The sequence below is a fragment of the Spermophilus citellus genome (genome assembly GCF_964194105.1).
Source record: "Spermophilus citellus genome assembly, chromosome: 1".
Classification (NCBI taxonomy): Eukaryota; Metazoa; Chordata; class Mammalia; order Rodentia; family Sciuridae; genus Spermophilus; species Spermophilus citellus.
Genome location: NC_138182.1, coordinates 268958498 through 268979842, shown reverse-complemented (window position 1 = coordinate 268979842; position 21345 = coordinate 268958498). Strand labels below are relative to the sequence as shown.

Sequence of the window (21345 nt, the reverse complement as noted above, 5' to 3'; positions counted from 1 at the left end):
GTATGTAACTGTTAGTCTACTCACATTATCATGTATTTGTACCTGAATATGCTCAGTAGCTCAGAATGATAGCCAAAGGCAGTTCATATGGTCTAAGGATCTGGCCAGAGCAGTCCTGGGAGTACATGTTAGTATTTGATTTTCCCTTGCTTTTAAACTGTTACTCTGGGCAAGTAGCTCATGTGAAATTCAAAATACCCATCCCAGGAAATTCCTATTTGTTTTACCTCTTTTCATTTTGGGTACTATTTTTACAGCATCTGACAGAAGAGGTTTTGTGTCCAAGGGAAGAACCATGGGAGGCAAATATGAAAGAAAAATCAGTTGAACAGAAAGGGTAAGGGGAAGATAGTATGAAATGACTTCACTGGCTTCTTTAACTCAGTGAAGCTGCAGCTTTTTTTTTTTCCTCTGAAGTTGTACTACGTATTTTATGGTGTTATTATATTTCTAATGAAATTGGTAACTTCAGTTTATAGCTAGAGTAAACAATGATTTTTGGTAAATGTTACATTTTCAAGTTGTGCTAGAGTGGAATAAATAATAATATCGAAAATACTTTTTCTCTATCACTATCAGTCTTATCAAAATAAAATATAACTGTAAATAGAACAGTGTATGTTCATCTGCCAATTAGCAAACCACCTTTCCATGTTTATGGAATCAAAGAGCCCTTATGCATCCTGATTACACATGATCTTTCCCCATTAGCCCTGCAGTAGAGCTACAAGGAGCACATGCTCTGCTGGCTGGCTTGTTACTGTTTTGGAAAGAGCTGAGGGCAGTTGTAGAAATGAGTGTTAGAATTTTAGGATTACCTTGAATATGAGAGGCAACATAATTAGATTTTCTTTTTTTAGTATACAAATTTTGTTTAGTTCTACTGTGAAAAATTGACAAAAAGATTCTTTTTCCCCCTCAGGGGTGGGGTTCGATACTCAAGGCCTTGCACATGCTTTACCACTGACCTCTGCCCCCAGCCCCCCAAATTATACATTTAACGTGATGTGCCTTTATGAGATACATCTGTTTGTAAAAACTAGTCTTTACGGTTTCATACATGACAAAAATTTCTTTTTTTTTTAAGATATTTATTTTACATTTATGTGGTGCTGAGGATTGAACCTAATGCCTCATGCACGTTACCACTGAGCCACAACCCCAACCCCAACAACAATTTCTTCAGTGTTCTTAAGCAAAGTGTTTACCTGTTCCATAAGAGAAATTTGGGTCCCAGCCAACCTCATGTCCCTCATTTTAGGTTCTGTTGTTTTTGTTGCTGAGCAATCAACATTGTTTAAGTTAAGTCATATAGAAATATTTTTTTGCTTTTGTTTGAATCTATTTCTAATCGCTATGGAGACAGATGTAAATAGATTATGATTATGAGCCAAACATTACAGAGTGTTAGAGGATGTTTAGACTCTTAGATGGCTAATCATTAGATCACCTGTATGTTAGATAATGTAAACAATATCTTCCTTCCTAATCACTTATTAACTTTTATTTATAGTATGACTGAAGCCTTTTCAAATCCTGAACATGCTGTTTCTCACTCGTTTTGTATAGATACAAATTCAGAAATTTCTAGGTAAGAATTTTTGTCTACTACTTTAAAAATGATCATGTTGTACAAGTAAGTAAGAGGATGAATTGATGCCTACTGTACCAGTTTGAAATAACTGCTAAATGTTGGCTAAAACTATGAAAATAATAAATGAACACACCATGCAATATTGAAAGAGTAACATAGCACAGATTTTTGACATCTTAGTTAATTATTCAAAGATTCTTTCTTTCCCTGTTGTTAAGGACATACAGGGATACTTTTTTCCCAGAAAAAAAGTAGTGGATATATTATTGAAAGATGTAATTGTTGCTATTTTCAGCTTCTGATTTCTAATATCATTTGAAATACTTTTAATTCTCTTTTGATCAGCACCTGCTTGCTTTGTTGATCCCAGAATTAAATTTTTTAACCTATTCTTTCCTTAGTTTTCTTTAATCTGAATCATTAATTTTAGTCAAAAATCTTATTCCTAAGCCAAATTATGAAGTCTGTATAGTTAATCAGAATGATCATACGTCTCAAACTCAGATACCTGCATGGACCTATGCTGGACTTTCCTGTGCTGTAGCAGCATTGGGAGGGACCATCGTTGACTGTGACAGTACATGTCCCTGATACAGGCATTTAGATGAAAAATGATGGGTACTGCAGAGATCCTAAAAACTGCCAAAATAACCCCTAAATTTGAAAAAAAAAAAGTGGGGTCTAAATATTGATGTTACAGATTTTTTTAATTAATTTGCATTTTTTAAAATTTAAATGTTTCCATATAGTGTACAGATTTCTGCATTTAAAGGTAAATCTCCTTCATTTCTGCCCCTGGTATCAACTGGAGTCAATGTTGCTTCAGAAACACCTGTTCCATCACCTGGGGCGACCCAGAGAAGTGAACACAGGGCTCAATTACCAGATTCTTCAGATTCTGTTAGACAAATGCTCCAAGATGAAATGTTTAAATTAGTTCAGGTGAGCATATCTCTACAAAAGTAAGTAGATCTACAAATGATTGTGTATGGTTTAAAGTTAATAAACTTCCAGAAATGAATTTCTCACTGGTGTGCTGCTCTCTGCTGTTTTCTCTCTTGAAAACTTGTTCAAAACACACCCATTCTAGGAATCCTTTATTCTCACCCTCCTCTACTGAACCACTCCTTTATGATCCCTGGATGGATTTGTGAACTGGTTCATAGGTTTATGCATAGTCTCAGGTTTCATTGGTGATTTAGTGTTTATGTTCCCGTACTTTTTTGTACCCTTTTTTAAAAAAAAATCTCTCCTGGCCCTGCCTCCCAGTCTGCATTTATGAGTCTTGACAGATGCCAAGGCAAAAGTGTGACAAAGAATATTCAGGTGGTTATTGTTGATTCCTTAGATTCTTTTCATTATGTTTTAAGCTATCTCTTTAATTCTGTTTTCTTGTAGCTGCAACAGATCAACTTCATTAGTTTAATGCAAATAGTAGGATCATCTTTTGCTAACCTCCCAGATGTGCATCAACTTCTACAGCAGACTCAGATTGAACGTTTGGGAACAAGCCAGGTTTCAAACCCTACAGGAGGGAGTGATGATGTTGAAGTCAACAGAAGTAGGAATCTTAGTCAGAAAATTTTCATTAAACCACAATCCATGGGAGAGTACACCAGGGAGCCTGGCAAGAATAACTCACATGGCCATGAAGGAATTATCCATTCTGATCAGAATAATAATGGAAATCTTCAGGTAATGCCAATAAAAATACCATTAATGTTCTAGTAGTCTGATCATTGTTCTTTTGGTATTTGAGCCAATTAATTTGTACTGATAAGCAGGTGTTTAATGATACATTGCTCTTCACAACGATGACTACAGAGACTTTTAAAAACTAATTTAGGAATTTACAACCAGGCATCACAGATCTGAAATAAACTGGTTTCTTACCACAACTACCTTGTAAACACTGCAACCTTTCTTCTCTTCAAAATGACCCTAATATCACATGGAAACAGTTAATGGGGAAACCAGAAACCTAGATTTATGAGCAAAACTATAAACAAAAGGGAAATATAGCAATTCAGGGGTTTGGTAAAAGCAGAGAATGCAGTGCTCTTCACTGTGCTGCTTTGCTCTTCTTACTCTTGCTCTTTTTCTCTCTTCTTCAGCCCTTCCATGTTAGCTCCAGTAGGCTTGAGTAAGCCATCTGAAACTTATTCACTTCTTTGGAGCTCACCGCTGTGATGATCTTCTTTTTCCCATCCATTGCTCTCAACAGACACTTCTTGTCTGAGGGCTCAACACCCTCCACAGAACCCTTCCTCAGTGTAGGTTTAGTTCGACCATCATACTTCTTCAAGGTGATGTACGTGCTGCCGACAGCTGACACTTCTGGAAGAGCCTAGGCAGCTCCCCGAGGAACTGCTGGCTCTCCAGGAGCACCATCACAGTACTGCTGGACCCTTCCAGTCAACATCAGTCCCCTGAGCAAATTAATTTTTTAATAATTTTCTTAACATTCCACCCCTCAAAATATGTTTAAAATCATTTACAAAATCTGGAGTTTGTAATATTCTAAACTTACATTATATCTTTTTTTTTCCTTTCCAGAATGTTCCCCATGGGAGTGTATCTTCATGTCAAGTAGATGGCCAATCTCAGAAGATAGGACTCACCCCAGCATCTCAAAGCTTAGCACCCCCTTCATTTTCTCTAACTCCTGCTGGAAACACTCCCTTCCATCTTTTGTCCACGCCTTCTAATGTCTGGAAGACACCTAGACTTATCCCACCTGCCAAAACGTCCAGTCCTGATTCTGGCTTTCCTTTGCTTCAGTTTGAGCATAAACATGAATTCAAGCCCCTTTCTTTACAAGCAGAAAGAGTACCACACATTCCCTTTCGGCCTCTGGCCCAGCCAAGAGAGGCTTGGGGCTTCCAGCCTCCTGTACCACAGGGAAAAATACCCGCTACCTCAGGATCCCACTCAAACTCAAGCCACTGCAGTACTGAAACCATAAACAAAGCAACTGAGCAGAAGAAATGGGCAGAAACTGTAATTACAGACATTCCTATGAAAGTGAACTTCAGTCAGTATATTGGAGAAGAAAACTTGACATCTCAACAGGACTCTGTAATATTAATAAAGCCAGAAAAACTCTATGATGCTAAGCAAGGGTCCCTTAAGGTATCTCCCGAGAATTCCTTTGGACTTCCATTGTTGCACCTGCAATTTAAGTCTCCTTATATATTTTCATCAGCCACAAGAGCACCAATTACAGTTCCCCCAAGACATATTAGAACTGTAGCAGAAGAAAGAAAATACCCACAACTATCATTATTGCAATCATGTTTGTCCTCGGAAAATATGGTAATTAATTTTTGTGCAGTGATACAAAGGCAGGATCCTACATTTTTTGTAACATGAATTCTATAAGTTCAGTGAAAACTCTAAATAATGCTTTTGGGTTTTTCGTATTTTAATTTTATATAACAGAAATTTCAGGTTTAAAATAAGTGTATTTTAGAGATATTAGGCCTTTTTTCTTTATCAGTATATCAGAATTTAATTGAATCTTTCATAGTTATTTCTTCTCAGAGAAGAAATAAAAAATAAAATATAATTATTAGGTGTTCTTGTTTGCATGTGGGTGTGTGCATGTGTAGAGAGCAAGAGTGAGCCAGTCAGATTGCTAACAATTGCAATATGACTCTCTTCAAATCTGTTATAGGTTAAAGTTAAGTCAACCCTGCTCTATCAGTAGCTGTGCATATAATTAAATGGTAGCTTTGTAAACCCACCAAATCCTCTTTTAAGATATTATCTTTGATTTATGAAATACAAAATGTTTAGGTTCTAATTTTGTACATGAGTAGTACCATCTTAGGGAGAAATTCATTCTGTTGTATGCTTTAAGATTTAAAGATGATACTGGAAAGAGAAATGGCTGTTTCTTAGAAAAAATAGTTAGCATGCCTCCTTCTGAACACAATATAAAGAAGGAGGAAGAATTAAAGAAGTGGAAAAGTTGGCATTTTGAAAATAATTTAAAAAAAAATTTTATTAGAATAATATAATGAACCCTCAAGTTCCCATCACCATATTTAGGGATTGTCAAACTTGTTTTAAAAATTAAACTAGAGGTCTTCATCCATATCAATGTTTTAGTAGCTCAATTCACAATAGCCAACCTATGGAACCAATCTAGGTGCCATACAACAGATGAATGGGTAAAGAAAATGTTGTATATATACACAATGGAATATTACTCAGTCATAAATAAAAATGAAATTATGGATGTAACTGGTGAATATCATGCTAAGTGAAATAAGCCAATCCCCAAAAACCAAAGGCTGAATGCTCTCTTTGATAAGTGGATGCTAACTCATAACAAGGGAGGGTAGAGAGGGGAAGATTAGAAGTTCACTGGATTAGACAAAGGGGAATGAAGGGAAGGGAGGGAGAGGGGAATAGGAAAGACAGTAGAATGAATCAAACGTAACTTTGTGAATACACAACCAGCGTAACTCCACATCATGCATAACCAAAAGAATGGGATCCTAATTAGAATGAATTATACTACATATGTGTATGATATGTCAAAATACACTCTGCTGTCATGTATATCTAAAAAGAACAACAACAAGATAAAAGGGTAGAAATCTTGAGGACCAGAGATATGGTGATATAGTGATACAGTGATATATTGCTCAGTGATATAGTGCTTGTCTACCTCGTGCAATTTAATGTTGGATTTGATCCTTAACGTGTTTAAGAAAAAAAAGACGTAGTTGAAAATTTCCATTTTAAAATCTCTAATTCTTCAAAATATGAATACTTAGCTTACCAAGTTGTTATATTTGATTTTTTCTGTCTTTTGCATATTTTGGTTTAATTAAATTTTTTTCTCAGTTTGTCAATGTATTGTATATTTGAGTTTATAAACTTTCATTATTTTGTTTCTTGTAGTGTAAGAAACCGCAGCTTATCCCACTTGAAAACCTCATTACATTTAAACAAAGCGAGCAGAAACTAACACATCATTTATTGCAACAAGGGGATTCTGGTTGCCTTCAGCTTCTCAATATCAAAGTAGAACCATCTGGAATAAGACAAGGAAAGAACAGTCACAAAAGGCAAGTTCTGGGCTGGGTTGTGGCTTAGCGGTAGAGCGCTCGCCTAGCACGTGTGAAGCCCTGGGTTCAATCCTCAGCATCACATAAAATAAAATAAAGATATTGTGTCCATTTACAACTAAAAAATAAATATTAAAAAAAGGCAAGTTCTGATTTTTTTGATGATATGTATCAATAAGTTATTACTTATAAATCCATATAGTCTTTTTTTTTAAACTACAAGTATTTATTGATGGATCAAAGAATGCAGTTGTAATCCATGTAGTCTTAAAGATGGAAGTCCTCTGGTTCAACCTCCTGGCTTAGTACACAATTTCATATTCTGTTTCCTTGCCATGTGTCATGTATTTTTTTTTTTAAATTGGGGATTGAACTCAGGGCCACACAACCACTGAGCCACATACCCAGCCCTATTTTGCATTTTATTGAGAAACAGGGTTATTAAGTTGCTTAGTGCCTCACTTTTGCTGAGGCTGGCTTTGAACTTGCGATCTTCCTGCCTCAGCCTCCTGAGTCACTGGGATTACAGGAGTGTGCCACTGCACCTGGCAAGTGTCATGTATTTTAATGTGTCTTATAATGAGGAAAATATCTCTATTGGGAGATAGCCTTATCTTTTTTTTTTTTCTATTAGGGAATTTGTTTCTACTGTTCACAGGCTGGAGGATTCTTTTACGTGTTTTTATAAAACAATGAGTAAAAGATGCTTGTCTTTTGCAGCAAAATATTTGGTATTCCAGGTACTATCTGATTCTTTGAGCCAGTATTTATTGTTATTGATCTTATATTCTACAGACTCTTGTAGTAAGCAGGAGGGTAGGTCATGGCTTCATGGCACTAAAAGGTGTATATGTACAAAGCAAGGCTGTAATATCTAATGAAGAGCACTTAGTGTTTTACCTGTAATGGATGTTCAAGACACGTATTGATTGATTTACTGAATCTAGAGAATACTTCTAAAATTTCACATTATCAGACTGTAAAGTTTATTCCCATTGCTCTTTCCAGAAATGATTTACTCCTTCCATCCTTTCTGTGTTTTCCCTCTTCAATATAAGTCTTCTGTTTAGGTTTTTGGGACCTCTTTTCCTCCTTACTGGGATTTCACTGAGGTGAATAAATGTGCTTAGCATTATCAGGATAGGCAAATTAATGTATCTGATACAATCTCTAGTACCAGCTTCAAATCTGCAGAAAAGAGAGTTTGACAGTTAACTAAAAGGTTTAAGCCTATCCTGAGATCCTGTGGCCACCAAAGAATAGTCAGTTAAGTAGTAGAAGAACTAGGAATAAATACCACATATTTTTTATTTTTTTGTTTGTATATATGTCTACAATCTAGCAGAATGAATGTCTTACTAATTAAATTAAATTCTATTAAATAATTTATTAACATGATTTTAATAACGATTTCTGTGTAGCATGATACAAACAAAAAAACTAAGTACATTTTATACCTTTTTTTTTTTTATGGGGATTAAACCCAGGGCCACTCTACCACATATTCTACCACTGAGCTACATCCCCAGTCCTTTTACTTTTTTATTTTGAGGCAGGGCCTTGCTAAATGCTGAGGCTGGCCTCAAACTTGAGATCTTCCTGCTTCAGCTTTCTGAGACTCTAGGATTATTGGCATGTACTGCCCACGCCTGACTTATGCTGTTTGTTTTTAACAGGCAAAAAAGACGAACTGAGAAAGAGCTGCAAGAAAAAAGATGCGAAAAACTGAGGACAAAAACAAGTGTGAGTTTCTGGCCAGAGGATTCCTTCATTAATAATGATGACTCAGAAATTGCCATGAAACTCAGAGTATAGAACAACTACTTCCCTACTTTGCATGTTCACAGAGTTTGGTGTTTCTTGTGGCTTGTCTAGTAGTGCTGGAAGCTTCAGGTTGTGACTAGGGGTCTCTTCATCATTCAGTACACAGATCCCTGCATCTGCCTATGTGATTTTTTTTTTTTTTTTGTACTGAAGATTGAACTCAGGGACACTTAACTACTGAGGTACATCCCTGGCCCTTTTTTGTATTTTAGAGATAGGGTCTCCCCAAGTTTCTTAGGGCCTTGCTAAGTTGCTGAGGCTGGTTTTGAACTTGTGATCCTTCTGCCTCAGCCTCCTAAGCCACTGGGATTACAGGCATATGCCATTGTACCTGGCCTTTGTGACATTCTTATGCTTGAAATAATTCTTTGCTTTTTTCTCTGTTATCTTAATGCATATGATTTGTGATTTAGGGTCTTCCTATTAGAATTTTACCACTCTTTGAGGTGCCTCTAATGTTTCCCAAACATAGATTTATTTTATTTTTTTATAATTTTGTTTTGTTTATTATTATTATTATTGTTGTTGTTATTATTATTATTGTTAATGTGGTGCTGGGGATTGAACCCAGTTTCTTTTTTTTTTTTTTTTTAGAGAGAAAGAGAGAATTTTTTTAATATCCATTTTTTAGTTCTCGGCAGACACAACATCCTTGTTTGTATGTGGTGCTGAGGATCGAACCCGGGCCGCACGCATGCCAGGCGAGCGCGCTACCGCTTGAGCCACATCCCCAGCCCAAACTCAGTTTCTTGTACATGCCAGGCAAGCACTCTGCCACTGAGCCACAACCCTGGCCAAACAAACATTTATTAGATAACCTGTAAGTCAGATCTTTGTAAACATTCTTTCAAAATTTGGTGACTGTTTAGCTACTTGGGTAACAACAGATTAAATAAACAGAAGTTCATTCATGTGGATTTTTTAAAGATATGCTTTTTCAGTAAGTCCTTATTTTAGTCAGCTGTTTCGCTGCTGTGTCTGCCTAAAGGATCCAACCAGCACAATTGTAGAGAAGGAAAAATTTATTTGAGGGCTCATGGTTTCAGAAGTCTTAGTCCATAGAAGGCAGGTTCCATTCCTAGGGGCTCAAGGTGAGGCTTGAGTACCATGGTGGAAGAGTATGGCAAAGGGAAGCAGCTCACATGGTGATCAGATAGCAGAGAGAGAGATTCCACTCTCCAGATATACAATATATACCCCATAACCCCACCACCAGTGAATCACTTTCTCTAGTCACATCCCACTTACCTCCAGTTAACCACTCAGTTAATCCCATCATGGGTTAATTCACTGAATAGGTTAAGGCTATAACCCAATCATTTCTCCGCCAAAACTTGCATTGTCTCACACATAAGCTTTTGGGGGACACCAAATCTAAACCATAATAGTCCTCAGGAGCATGTCTAGAGGCACTTCATGAAAATGTTTGTTGTGTCCATGAAAGATTTTGACAGGATTGGGATTCTATTAGAATATTGAAATTAATCTGCAGTGGATAATTGCACATACTGTGTTAATCAGCTATACCTTATGGTGACGAAAATACCTGAAAAGTTTATTTTGTCTCATGATTTCAGTCTATGGTTAGCCAGCTCCATTACTCTGGGCAGGAGGTTTAACCAAGCATCATATTGTAAGGGTGTGATGAGGAAAGCTGGTCAATTTATGGTATACAGAAAGCAAAAGGAGGAGACAGAGACAAGATGTAGTCCTCAAGGGCATACCCCCAGGGACCTGTTTCCTCCAGTCACACCCCATCTGCCTGTAGTTACCACTCAGAAGTCCATTCAAATTATGAATTCATCAAATGGATTAATCCACTGATGAGATTACATCCCTCAAGATCCAATCATTTCACCTCTTAATGTTGCTATATTGCCTAACACATGAACTTTGGGAGATATTTCGGATCCAAACCATACCAGTAGCTTAATAACTTTGTGTTAAATTGGTAATTCTGTTTTTTAATTTCTTGGCTTGTGAATTTCATGAACTCATTTGTAGAGTTAACTTTTACAGAGTAAATAACTTGATAGAATAAGTAATTATGCCTAGAATGATAAAAATTGAACCTGTACTTAAGAATTTAACATTTTACAGTTACATTTTTTTTTCCCAAAATAAGTGTCTTGTAGTTAATCATAAATTGGTACTTGGAAATTCATTTAGGAACAAGAACATCATGTTTCTCAGCCTTTGGATGATTTCAGCATTCCTCTTGGTATGTATATGCATGATTAATATAATGTTTAAGTTTAGAGTTAAAATCAGCTTTTTAGAAATAGATATAATATAAAAAAAGAGAATAAATTCTTTTCATATTGTCTTTGACAAGATGCATTGTGTTTGTTGATATCTAATAGAGCAATAGGTGACTACCTGTGCCCTGCTTAGGCTTGTTCTTGTAATCAGGTTTTATTGAGCATAGCCATGCCCATTAGTTTATGCCTTGTCTGTTATTGCTTTTAGCTGCAGCAGGATAGCATAGATGCCTCAGAGACCATGTAGCCCACAGACCCTAAAATATTTACTATTTGGCTCTATACAGATTTCCAACCCCTGCTGTAGGGTCATGTAATCAATTAGGATCTCAAAAATGAGGTAAAAAGCATGAAAGGAATTTATGAAAGAATATGCCTAGGATTTAATTCAACATAGAAATATGAGTACTTTAAAAATAGAGAAATCAGTTCAGAAAAAGAACTCACTTATAAATAGTAAATTATTAGTTTTTCTTAAACTGGTCAGTTTATTTCTTGCCCCTTGAATGCATGTATTCCCTACATCTTTCTTCTCAGCAATTCATTTGTTCACTCCTGTGCTCATAGGGCCATTCAGTCATTATTTCAGTCACTACTTCAGCTTCTACATTTTTTTGATGTTGCTCAAATACATACACAGTCTCTCATCTTTCTTTTCTACTTTTATTAACATGTACGAATTTTAAATTGGCATCTTTCTAACAGTGATATCACCATTCCAAGGCTTCTGCCTTGCATCAGGCCTCCTTTTAGCCGCCTTGTAACTGACCTGCTCAGCTTCAGTCTTGCACTTCCTAACCCCTCTACAGTTCTTTCCCACTCATATTAAAACAATTTTTTCACTTGTGTGTTTTTTTTTTTTTTTTTGTACAGGGGGCCTAGCACATGCTAAGCAGGTGCAATTAACTTGTATTTACATACTAGTATTAAGGTAAATATTTTCCCCATGTCCCTAGATGTTCTTGTACAATGTTATTTTTATTTTTTGGTACCAGAGATTGAATTACTCAGGGGCACTTACCCACTAAGCCATATCCCCAGTCCTTTTTTGTATTTTATTTAGAGACAGGGTCTCACTGAGTTACTTAGGGCATCCATAAGTTGTTGAGGCTGGCTTTGAACTCAAGATCCTCCTGCCTCAGCCTCCTGAGCCACTGGGATTACAGGCATGGGTGACCACACCTGGCTAAAATATTATTTTTTTCTTTTGCATTTGTTTTAGTTGTAGATGGACACAATAACCTTTATTTTATTTTTATGTGGTGCTAAGGATCGAACCCAGTGCCTCGTGAGTGCTAAGCAAGCACTCTACCCCTGAGCTACAACCCCAGCCCTACAATGTTATTTTTAATGACTTCATTACACTCCAGTGGATGTGTGTTGTATCATTCCAAACAATTCTCTGAGACCAACCAAGAATGCTACAATTCAATTCATTGCTGACACTAACTACCTGGAGTTAGCACTGATCACCACAAGTGAGGGGCTCAGTCTCACAAGAGGGCTTCATTTAGAAACCAGTTGTAAACAAGGTCCCCAGGACACCTCCATTGCTGCCAAGCTGTTTACAAATTCACAGGTTCCTTTGTCAGCCCCCCTTTTGCTCCTGCCTTCAAAATTCACCAGAATAATTCACAGAATTATTGGGAAAGCACCTTACTTGAAATTATGATGCTTTTTATAAAGGCTTCAACTTAGAAAATGCCAAATGTAATGTTTAGGGCAGCAAGGAGGACAGCTCAGAGTTCCCATGCCCTCTCTAGGCAGGCCACTTTCCTAGCACATCATGGGTCTACCCACCTGGAATCCCCTTTAGTTGTTTGTTTCAGAATTTTTATTAAAGTTTCAGGACATAGGCATAACTTATTACAAACATGGCCACTGTGACTGAACTCAGTCTCTACTCTACCCTACCCTAGAGCTAGGGGTAGGATAGGTGGATAGGGGGCTGATAGTTTTAACCCTCTAACCATAAGGTTGGTTTGTGTGGTGACTGACTCCATCCTGAAGTCACTCATTAGCATAAATTCAGGTTTGATCAAAAGAGCTCCTTCTGAATAATAAAAGATACTCCTAATATATACATACAACATATATATACACACATATATATGTTCACCTATCCATATCTACCTATAGCTATACACACATATATATACACCTATCTATATCTATCTATAGATATATATAGGACATTCTAAATATGTAAACAAAGTCTGTGCCTGGAACTAGGGACAAATACAAAACTTATGTTTTTTATTATACCACAGTGTGCCATAATCTCCCTGTGTCATCTCCCAGGAAAATCTAAATCTAAATCCAAAACGCCATAATATATGTTAGATTTTGATTTTACTTCCTGCTGAGCTTTCCTGCCTGAGTGGAAATAACCTTAAGTCACATGAGAAATCTGAATTTATTACCTCTCCCCACACAAACAGTTTTCTTCTCCTATCTCTGTTGTCTATATCCATTTGTGTTGATGCCAGCCTAACCAAAAAAAAAAAAAAAAACATCATTCTGAATTCTGCCTTTCTCTTTCTTCTTCTCTTCAAGAACCAGTTCCTGCCTATTTTATCTCCTTCATAATTCTTAAATTTTTTCTCTTGCTTGTTTACATTGCTAGTGCAGCCTCATCTAACTAATTGCTTTATTTCAATTTTATCTGTGCAAATCTATTTTTTTTTCTACACACTTGCTGGGGAGGTTTTTCCAGAACAGTAATATGGCCATATCACTTCCTTGGGTAACCTTCAACTGGATCCTCATTAGTCAGAAAAATCTCTAGGTTTCTTGGCTGAATATACAGTCTTCCGCAGTATTAGTTTGGATTAGACTGTGTCTTTTGAAATTTAGCTTACATTCCACCTCATGCAAAAAGTCTGCTTCAATAACCTCCTAACCCCTTCCTTTATCTCCCTTGACTCACTGAGCCTCTGGGCTCCCCTTGAGGTGTGTGCTGCTCAATGATTGCTTCCAATGTTTTGTTACATTTAAGAAATGCTTAAAGACAATGTTAATACTTCAGCGGGATTGCACTTCATGGCTTCTGTACAAAAGAAAGTTATAGGAAGTCAGGATGCAAGCACAAATACAGAACCAGGTAAAGTACTATTTTTCTTTTTTAAAAAATTAATATATTTTAATGTATTTAAGATAATCTGTGTGTTTTCTTAAGGCAGCAATTTAAAGGGAATTTAAAATTATGTGATATTAGTTACTTATCTAAAGTTCTTCTCCCCAACAAGGGGAAATTAGAGATTGAATTTATAATAAGTAAAACATAATAGAGATTTTGTTTAAAACTGACATAGACTACATCCTAAGTCAGTAGAAATAATGTTTTGAATTGGATTATCAGTGCTCTGAGTTTCCTTCACTTGAATTGCTTACCTAAGGTTGAGGGGCCTGGGAGTAGGGCTGATAAAGTTGAGGTTGGTAGAAAACGAGATTGGGGCTAGTGTGGGAAGTTCTCATAACTCTGTTCAAGAGCAGAGGAAGGGAATGTTTGAGGATCTGCTGTTAATTGCTTGTAAAACTTATTCATCGATATAACTAATCATTATGAATAGTATCTTGAATAGTGCTCTGCTCATTATGTCACAGTAATTCTTATTATGACTTTCAGTGAACAGTTTCGTCTATGTGTGGAATATTTTAAGTACTTTCTAAACACACTCCAATTTTGTCTTTTTATAAAGTATTTACTGACATCATTAAAAATGATATATAATTACTATAGAATATTTGGATAATATAGCAACTATGATAGATGAAAATTAACTATAATCATACAATTTAGCAATAATGTTTTGGGATGGTTTTGTCTTTTATCTTTTGTTGTTTTATGTAGTTAGATAGAATACTTAAATAGCAAGTATCCTCATTATTTGAACTCCTCTTGTCCAGGTATTCCTCTTTCCTAGCTTTTCCCTGAGAGTTTTGTTATAGTTATTTCCCAAATAACTCGAAGCTCTCTCAATTAGAGTGGTTTTGTTTATTTGTTTGTTTCATTTTTTTTTTTTTTTTTTTTGGTATTAGGGATTGAACTCGGGGCATTTTATTATACCTTCAGTCCTTTTTTATATTTTATTTTGAGACAGGATTTTACTAAGTTGCCCAGGCTGTCCTTGAGCTTGTAATCCTCCTGTCTCAGCCTATCAAGTCCCTGGTACAACAGGTGTGCACCACCCAGCATAATTAGAGTGTGTTTTTAACATATTACTTTGTTGTACTATATTTGCATTACAGTAATGTTGCATGTGGTCCTTGCTGCAGTGTTGAAGGTAATTCATATCTGTGTTCAATACTGCAGGGCACACACTACCAATAAATAAAAGAACGTTAATTAAGTGATGTTTAAAATGCCTTATGTTATCTGGGTACTGTGGTATACACCTGTAATTCCAGCTACCCAGGAGGCTGAGGCAGGAGGATTGCAAGTTCTAAGTCAGCCTCAGCAATTTATGGAGATCCTATCTCAAAATAAAATGAATAAGGGATATACTTCAGTAGTAAAGATCCCCTGGGTTCAATCCCCATTCTGGGGGATGGGGGGAGAAAAATGAAAGAAAAAAAAAAGTGGACTGGTACAATGTTTTTTCTCATTTGAGATAAGCCTCCTGGTATCCGAGAATTAACAGTTCAGTATATTTTCAGTAGATTAAATTTGGATTACAAGGTGTATCGGGGTATTTTATATTCTATTTATTTATTTATTGGTACTAGGGATTGAACCCAGAGGTGCTTAACCCGCTAAGCCACATCCCCAGCCCTCCCCCCCCCCCATGGTACTGGGGATTAAACTCAGGGCTTTGTGCATGTGAAAGCACTCTACTGATGGAGTATATCCCCAACCCCATCCCCAGCCCTTTTATATTTCATTTAGGGACAGGGTCTTGCTAAGTTGCTTAAGGTTTTGCTATTGCTGAGGCTGGCCTTGAATTTGAGCTCCTCCTGCCTCAGCCTCCAGAGCTGTAGGATTACAAGTGTGTGCCACCACACTCAGCCTATTTTGTATCTCTTTTGTTTTACTTTGATTTCTACTTATGCCAAATGTTTCCCTATATCATCAAAACAAAACATAAAAAGTACTTTGTATTTATTTGCCATAAAATATTTAACCAATTTCTTATTGTTGAAGCTGCTGGCTACTTGGCAGGTTTTAGTTTTTTCTGCTCTATGCATAATGCATAAGACCCCCACACACACCTTTTGTCGTTCATATGATTTATGTAATTTTGACTTTCCTGATCAGATAGGTGATAGAAAGTCATTTTTTTGTGTTTATTACTGATTGAGATTGGGTTGAGCATGTGAAAGTTGTTTTTGAGACTGCTCATGGTGGTGCACACCTGTAATCCCAGAGACTCACAAGCTTGAGGCCAGCTTCAACAATTTATCAAAGCCCTCAACAACTTAGTAAGAGCCTGTCTTAAATAAAATATATTAAAGGACTAGGGATGTAGGTCAGTGATAAAGTGCCTTTGGGTTCAAAAAGATGTTTTTGAGGTAAATGATGAGTTTGCCTTTGGAAACATTCTTTAAATGTTGTTATCTAAGTATGTCTTTGAGAAGACCTTGAAGGTACTCTGCCTTGCTGCTGGGTAATCTTATAAAGTTGGCAGCCTGTTTGCTAAGATTCATCTGGAGACAGGCCAGGTAACTACATAATACTAAAACTCTAAAATCATTGTTTAAATTGTTAAAATTAAGTAGTTGTCAATCTTTATTACCACTTTTTATGCTCCATATTTAATTGTCAGTATTCATATATTTGTTTCCTGTGTTTGTGAAATCTTTTCTGTTTTTTCTTTTTGCTTCAAATCTTCTGATTTACAAGATAAGGAAGTTGCTTCTCAAGAAGTTGTTTCTGAATGTGATAAAAATCAGCAAATCATTTCTTCCACCTCAGGTGTGTGTTCTTTTTTTCTTTTCTGAAAACAGCCAGACTGATTACAGTTATATCTATATGAGGCCAAAGCCGAAGTCACCAACCCCATTTAAACAAGCAGTTAAACCAATCAGCTGACTTAATAGAAACAGAATGACAATTGTTTTCAGTTTCCTTTTTTCTGGTTTTTTGGTTAATTCAAAACTTTCATAGCAAGTTTCCTGTTTTCTTTATAACAATGAGTTGTATTTTTAAGCATGAAATTTGAAAGTAATGCTGTACTAAAATTGAAATGCTGGAAAATAAGATTAGAGCCCAAGAACAAAAGGCACAGAGTTACACTGCCTGCTAATGTACATGTGACAGTCCTGTTTATTTTATTTTTTTAAAAGAGAGAGTGAGAGAGAGGGAGGGAGGGAGGGAGAGAGAGAGAGAGAGAGAGAGAGAGAGAGAGAGAATTTTAATATTTTTTTTAGTTCTCAGCGGACACATCATCTTTGTTTCTATGTGGTGCTGAGGATCGAACCCGGGCCGCACGCATGCCAGGCGAGCATGCTACCGCTTGAGCCACATCCCCAGCCCCTTATTTTATTTTTTAAAATTTTATTTATTTCTTAGTTGTAGATGGACACAATGCCTTCATTTTATTTATTTTTATGTGGTTCTGAGGTTTGAACCTAGTGCCTCACACATGCTAGGCAAGTGCTCTACCCCTAGCTATAGTCTCAGTCAAGACCTGTTTATTTTACTACTGAATAAGAAACAAATAACTTATGAAATTTAGATGTTAAAACATTTTGAGTGGTAAAATTTAGCTATGGATTCTGAATATACTAAAGACCACTTAATACCACCCTTTTGAAGAGCATGATCATATCTTAATGTGAGAAACTGGCTCACCTGTCCAAACCCAAAGAATGGATTAAGAGACACAAGGTATAGCAAAATAATGAGACTTTACTGATGGTCTTGCAAGATTGGGTATCTGGGTAAGTGGGTACCCCCAGAGCAGTTACAGTCGGCATTTTATTTCCTAGTGTGCAAGTTCCCTTCCAGGTTCCTCACTGGCTAAGTGCACAGTCTACTCCAGCATTTCGTAGGTTTTACTGTCTTGTCTTTACTCTTGGTTATTTCAAGAAATGTCTTTAGTTGTTTCCACCCTTTGTTCTCTCATGATGGGAAAGTGTTTTTGGGTTGAATGTATTCTAACATGTATGCAGTTCTTAATTCTTTACCTAAGTTACTATTTCCTAACAGAGAGATTTCTATCTCTGTTGGTCAGGCCAGCCCCTTCCTCCACCTCCTGTTTGTCCAGGGGCTGTTCTGGTACCTGGATTTTGGATCTGGCACATCCATAGGCTATGGTGCTATTGTGAGTTAACTGCTTGTAACTTTCCAATTCTGCTCTATTTTCCCTCCAGCTGCCTTTCTTACATCCCAATTTTACTTTTAAGGCTATGTACTGTATTCTGAAAACGGACTTTCTATTTCTCATGCCCCCCCTTCTTTTTTACCTTTTGGTCTCATTTTCATTTTTGTGCTTTTTTTCCTTTGGTATTGTCATGTATCCTAGCCATATTAGTTTTTGAGGAGGAAACTCCGATGGTAAAGAGTTCACCCCTTTTTAGCAGTTCTGAAGGTGTCCCAGTGTTCCAGAGCACTTGGTAAGGTCCTTTCCAATTCAGTTGAAGCTTGTCTTCTTTCCAGGCTTTGATTAAAGCCAAGCCACCAGGCTGGAAGTGATGAATTGTGACCAGAGGAGATATCGAGCAAGGAATCCCTTTAACTTGAGGGATGATAAAGTGAAGGATATGACTAGTATATATTTTCTTTTTTTTAAATTTCTTTTTTATTTCTTCAGTTGCTGATGGACCTTTATTTATTTTATTTTATATGCGGTGCTGAGAATCGAACCCAGTGCCTCACACATGGCGGGCAAGTGCTCTACCACTGAGCCATAACCCAAGCCCCTGGTCTTTACTTTCTATAGAAAGAAATTCTGTAGTTTTTCCCAAGTAAGGGAGCTCATATAAATGTTATATAAGCAAAACAACAGAAACACAACAAAGTCTTTCTATGTAGGAGGTTAAGAAGATTTGTAGGTCTCAAATTGACTCAGAACAAATTTATGACTCTGACAGAGGTTTTTAGAGTTATTAGGAACTCCTGTATAAAACCCTTCCTTTAACCTCCTGGTTTTATTTACTTTTGGGAGGACTGACACAAATGTCCATGAAGTTACATTAAAAGAACCATTGTCTTTTCTTTAATTGTCAATGTATAGCTGCACTAAAGTATTTAAAATACTCTCTTGCCAGGTATTTAAAACCAAGTTGGTCAAAATTGATCTTTTTCTTCTCTGTTGTTAAGAGTCAGCTGAGATTTGTTAGAGATCACTCTTGGGAAGTTGTGAGAAGCTTCTTGGTTTCTTTAGCTTTTTTCTACTAGTAGTGCCATCTACAAAATGGGTCAGGGTCTTGCTGACCACATGTAGTTTCCCTTGGAAGCATCAGGGACATTTTTATCTTCAGTGACCTCCTCTTTGCAGAATGTGCACTGGTTGGTTTTCTCTAGGGTTGTCAGAATTCCCCATAGTTCGAAAGTCAGATGACTCATGAGAGTTGCAGGTCCTTTAGAAGGGTCCTGTTGTTCCCTGGGTCCTTGCTGACCTTAGAGTGCAAGGGCCACAATATTGGCTACTTTCTCCTTTGCCCTTTTATTTCCTTGACTTTTGTCTCCAAATTTTGGTTTTAAACATCCAGCAGGCCAGTTTCACCAGTCTTGAATTTGGAGTACTGTATTTTAACTTTAATGTCTATAATTTTATAGTTTTCCCTTACATTTAAGTGGGGTCAGCATTAGTACTGGACATCTGCCTTATATCCTGTCTGTCCTACAGGTGATGGGGTATTATCTCAAATTAACTCAGATTGTTCTTTTAGAAGAAGTACTTCTACAAAACACTAACAGGCAGCAGTTACAAAGGTATACAAAGAAAATACAAAATGAACTAGAGCAAAATATATTCAGTTTGTATAATAGCTTTGAACCAAGAAACATTATCTCTATAATACCACAAATGTATATTTGATATCTATTCTGCCTCACAAAGACCCCACATATATATGAGTTCATTCATATGAGATCCTTGACAAATTTTACTCTTTTAAAACTCTTTTACAGCCTTTAAATACCTTTTACAATTTATCCAGTTCTTTACTTAGTTTTAAATTTTATTTTCTGTCTTGTTTATTTTTGAGATTGTAGTACCTTTATAACAAAAATATATCCTTTGAATATAACTTTAAATAAGCTTAATTCTGGCCTAATTTTGGAGCCATCCTAACATGGAATAAGGTGAGAGTCAGAGTCTTAAATCAGATAGGGGGGCTCTTGACAAATCTAGGCAATCTATTTTATTTCTAAAGTTGATCTTTACCTCTTTCTTAAATATAATTTACAAAGTTTTCATATATTGTTTCCCAAGTCTAAGTGAATATCAACTAACACAATACAACAGTACATATAAAACATGAATCAAGGGCTGGGGATGTGGCTCAAGCAGTAGCGTGCTCGCCTGGCATGCGTGTGGCCCAGGTTCGATCCTCAGCACCACATACAAAGATGTTGTGTCTGCCGAAAACTAAAAAAAAAACAAAATAAATATTAAAAAAATTCTCTCTCTCTCTCTCTCTCTTAAGTCTGGGGAAAGTAAATTTTAAAACATGAATCAAGGGCTGGGGTAGTGGCTCAGCGGTAGTATGCTTGCCTAGCATGCGTGAGGCACTGGGTTCGATTGTCAGCACCACTTATAAATAAATAAAAAATTTTTTAAAAAGTTCATCAACAACTAAAAAAATATTTTAAAAATGAATCAAACAAGCTAAGAGTGCTCCTCTCTTTTTGTGGAACAGAAAAATTTTTCATTTTCTACATTGTGGAACTTTAAACAAATTAGGCTCTCTTTATTATCTTTCAAAAATACATTAAATTTCCATTCTAGTGTAAAGCATCATAAACTGTATATAAAACTTACTGATAACAAGTTATCTTTATCCAGTTATAAAACATTAAGTGATATAAATAAATCCTCAGTTAAATTTGCTATTTTCTTTTTTGTTGTTTTTTTAATTAATTTTTTTATTTATATATGACAGCAGAATGCATTACAATTCTTTTTTATTACAATTCTTATTACGCATATAGAGCACAGTTTTTCATATTTCTGGTTTGTGTACAAAGTATATTCACACCAATTCGTGTCTTCATACATGTACTTTGGATAATGATGACCATCACATTCCAACCATCATTTTTACCTCATGCTCCCTCCCTTCGCTTCCCACCCCTCTGCCCTATCTAGAGTTTGTCTATTTCTCCCATGCTCCCCCTCCTTACCCCACTATGAATAAGCCTCCTTATATCAGAGAAAGCATTTGGCATTTGGCTTTTTGGGATTGGCTAACTTCACTTAGCATTATCTTCTCCAACTCCATCCATTTGCCTGCAAATACCATGATTTTATTCTCTTTTATTGCTGAGTAATAGTCCATTGTGAATATATGCCGCTTTAAAAAAAATCCATTCATCTATTGAAGGGCATCTAGGTTGGTTCCACAACTTAGCTATTGTGAATTGTGCTGCTATAAACATCGATATGGCTGTGTCCCTGTAGTATGCTGTTTTTAAGTC

General features: G+C 36.4%; 1 protein-coding gene and 1 pseudogene across 2 annotated transcripts in view; one reads left to right on the top strand and one right to left on the bottom strand.

The window, feature by feature from the left end:
- CPLANE1 (ciliogenesis and planar polarity effector complex subunit 1) overlaps window positions 1-21345 on the top strand; it is a 132936-nt gene that overhangs the window by 55101 nt on the left and 56490 nt on the right. Inside the window, exons 30-39 of the mRNA XM_081301656.1 lie at window positions 258-337; window positions 1514-1591; window positions 2344-2536; window positions 2993-3289; window positions 4151-4909; window positions 6509-6675; window positions 8352-8418; window positions 10669-10720; window positions 13759-13863; window positions 16603-16674. Coding sequence (XP_081157782.1) covers window positions 258-337; window positions 1514-1591; window positions 2344-2536; window positions 2993-3289; window positions 4151-4909; window positions 6509-6675; window positions 8352-8418; window positions 10669-10720; window positions 13759-13863; window positions 16603-16674 — 1870 coding nt within the window. The remainder of the gene's footprint in view (window positions 1-257; window positions 338-1513; window positions 1592-2343; window positions 2537-2992; window positions 3290-4150; window positions 4910-6508; window positions 6676-8351; window positions 8419-10668; window positions 10721-13758; window positions 13864-16602; window positions 16675-21345) is intronic.
- LOC308653163 (signal recognition particle 14 kDa protein-like) lies at window positions 3657-3985 on the bottom strand (annotated as a pseudogene). The gene has a single exon. The product of its transcript is annotated as a signal recognition particle 14 kDa protein-like (transcript).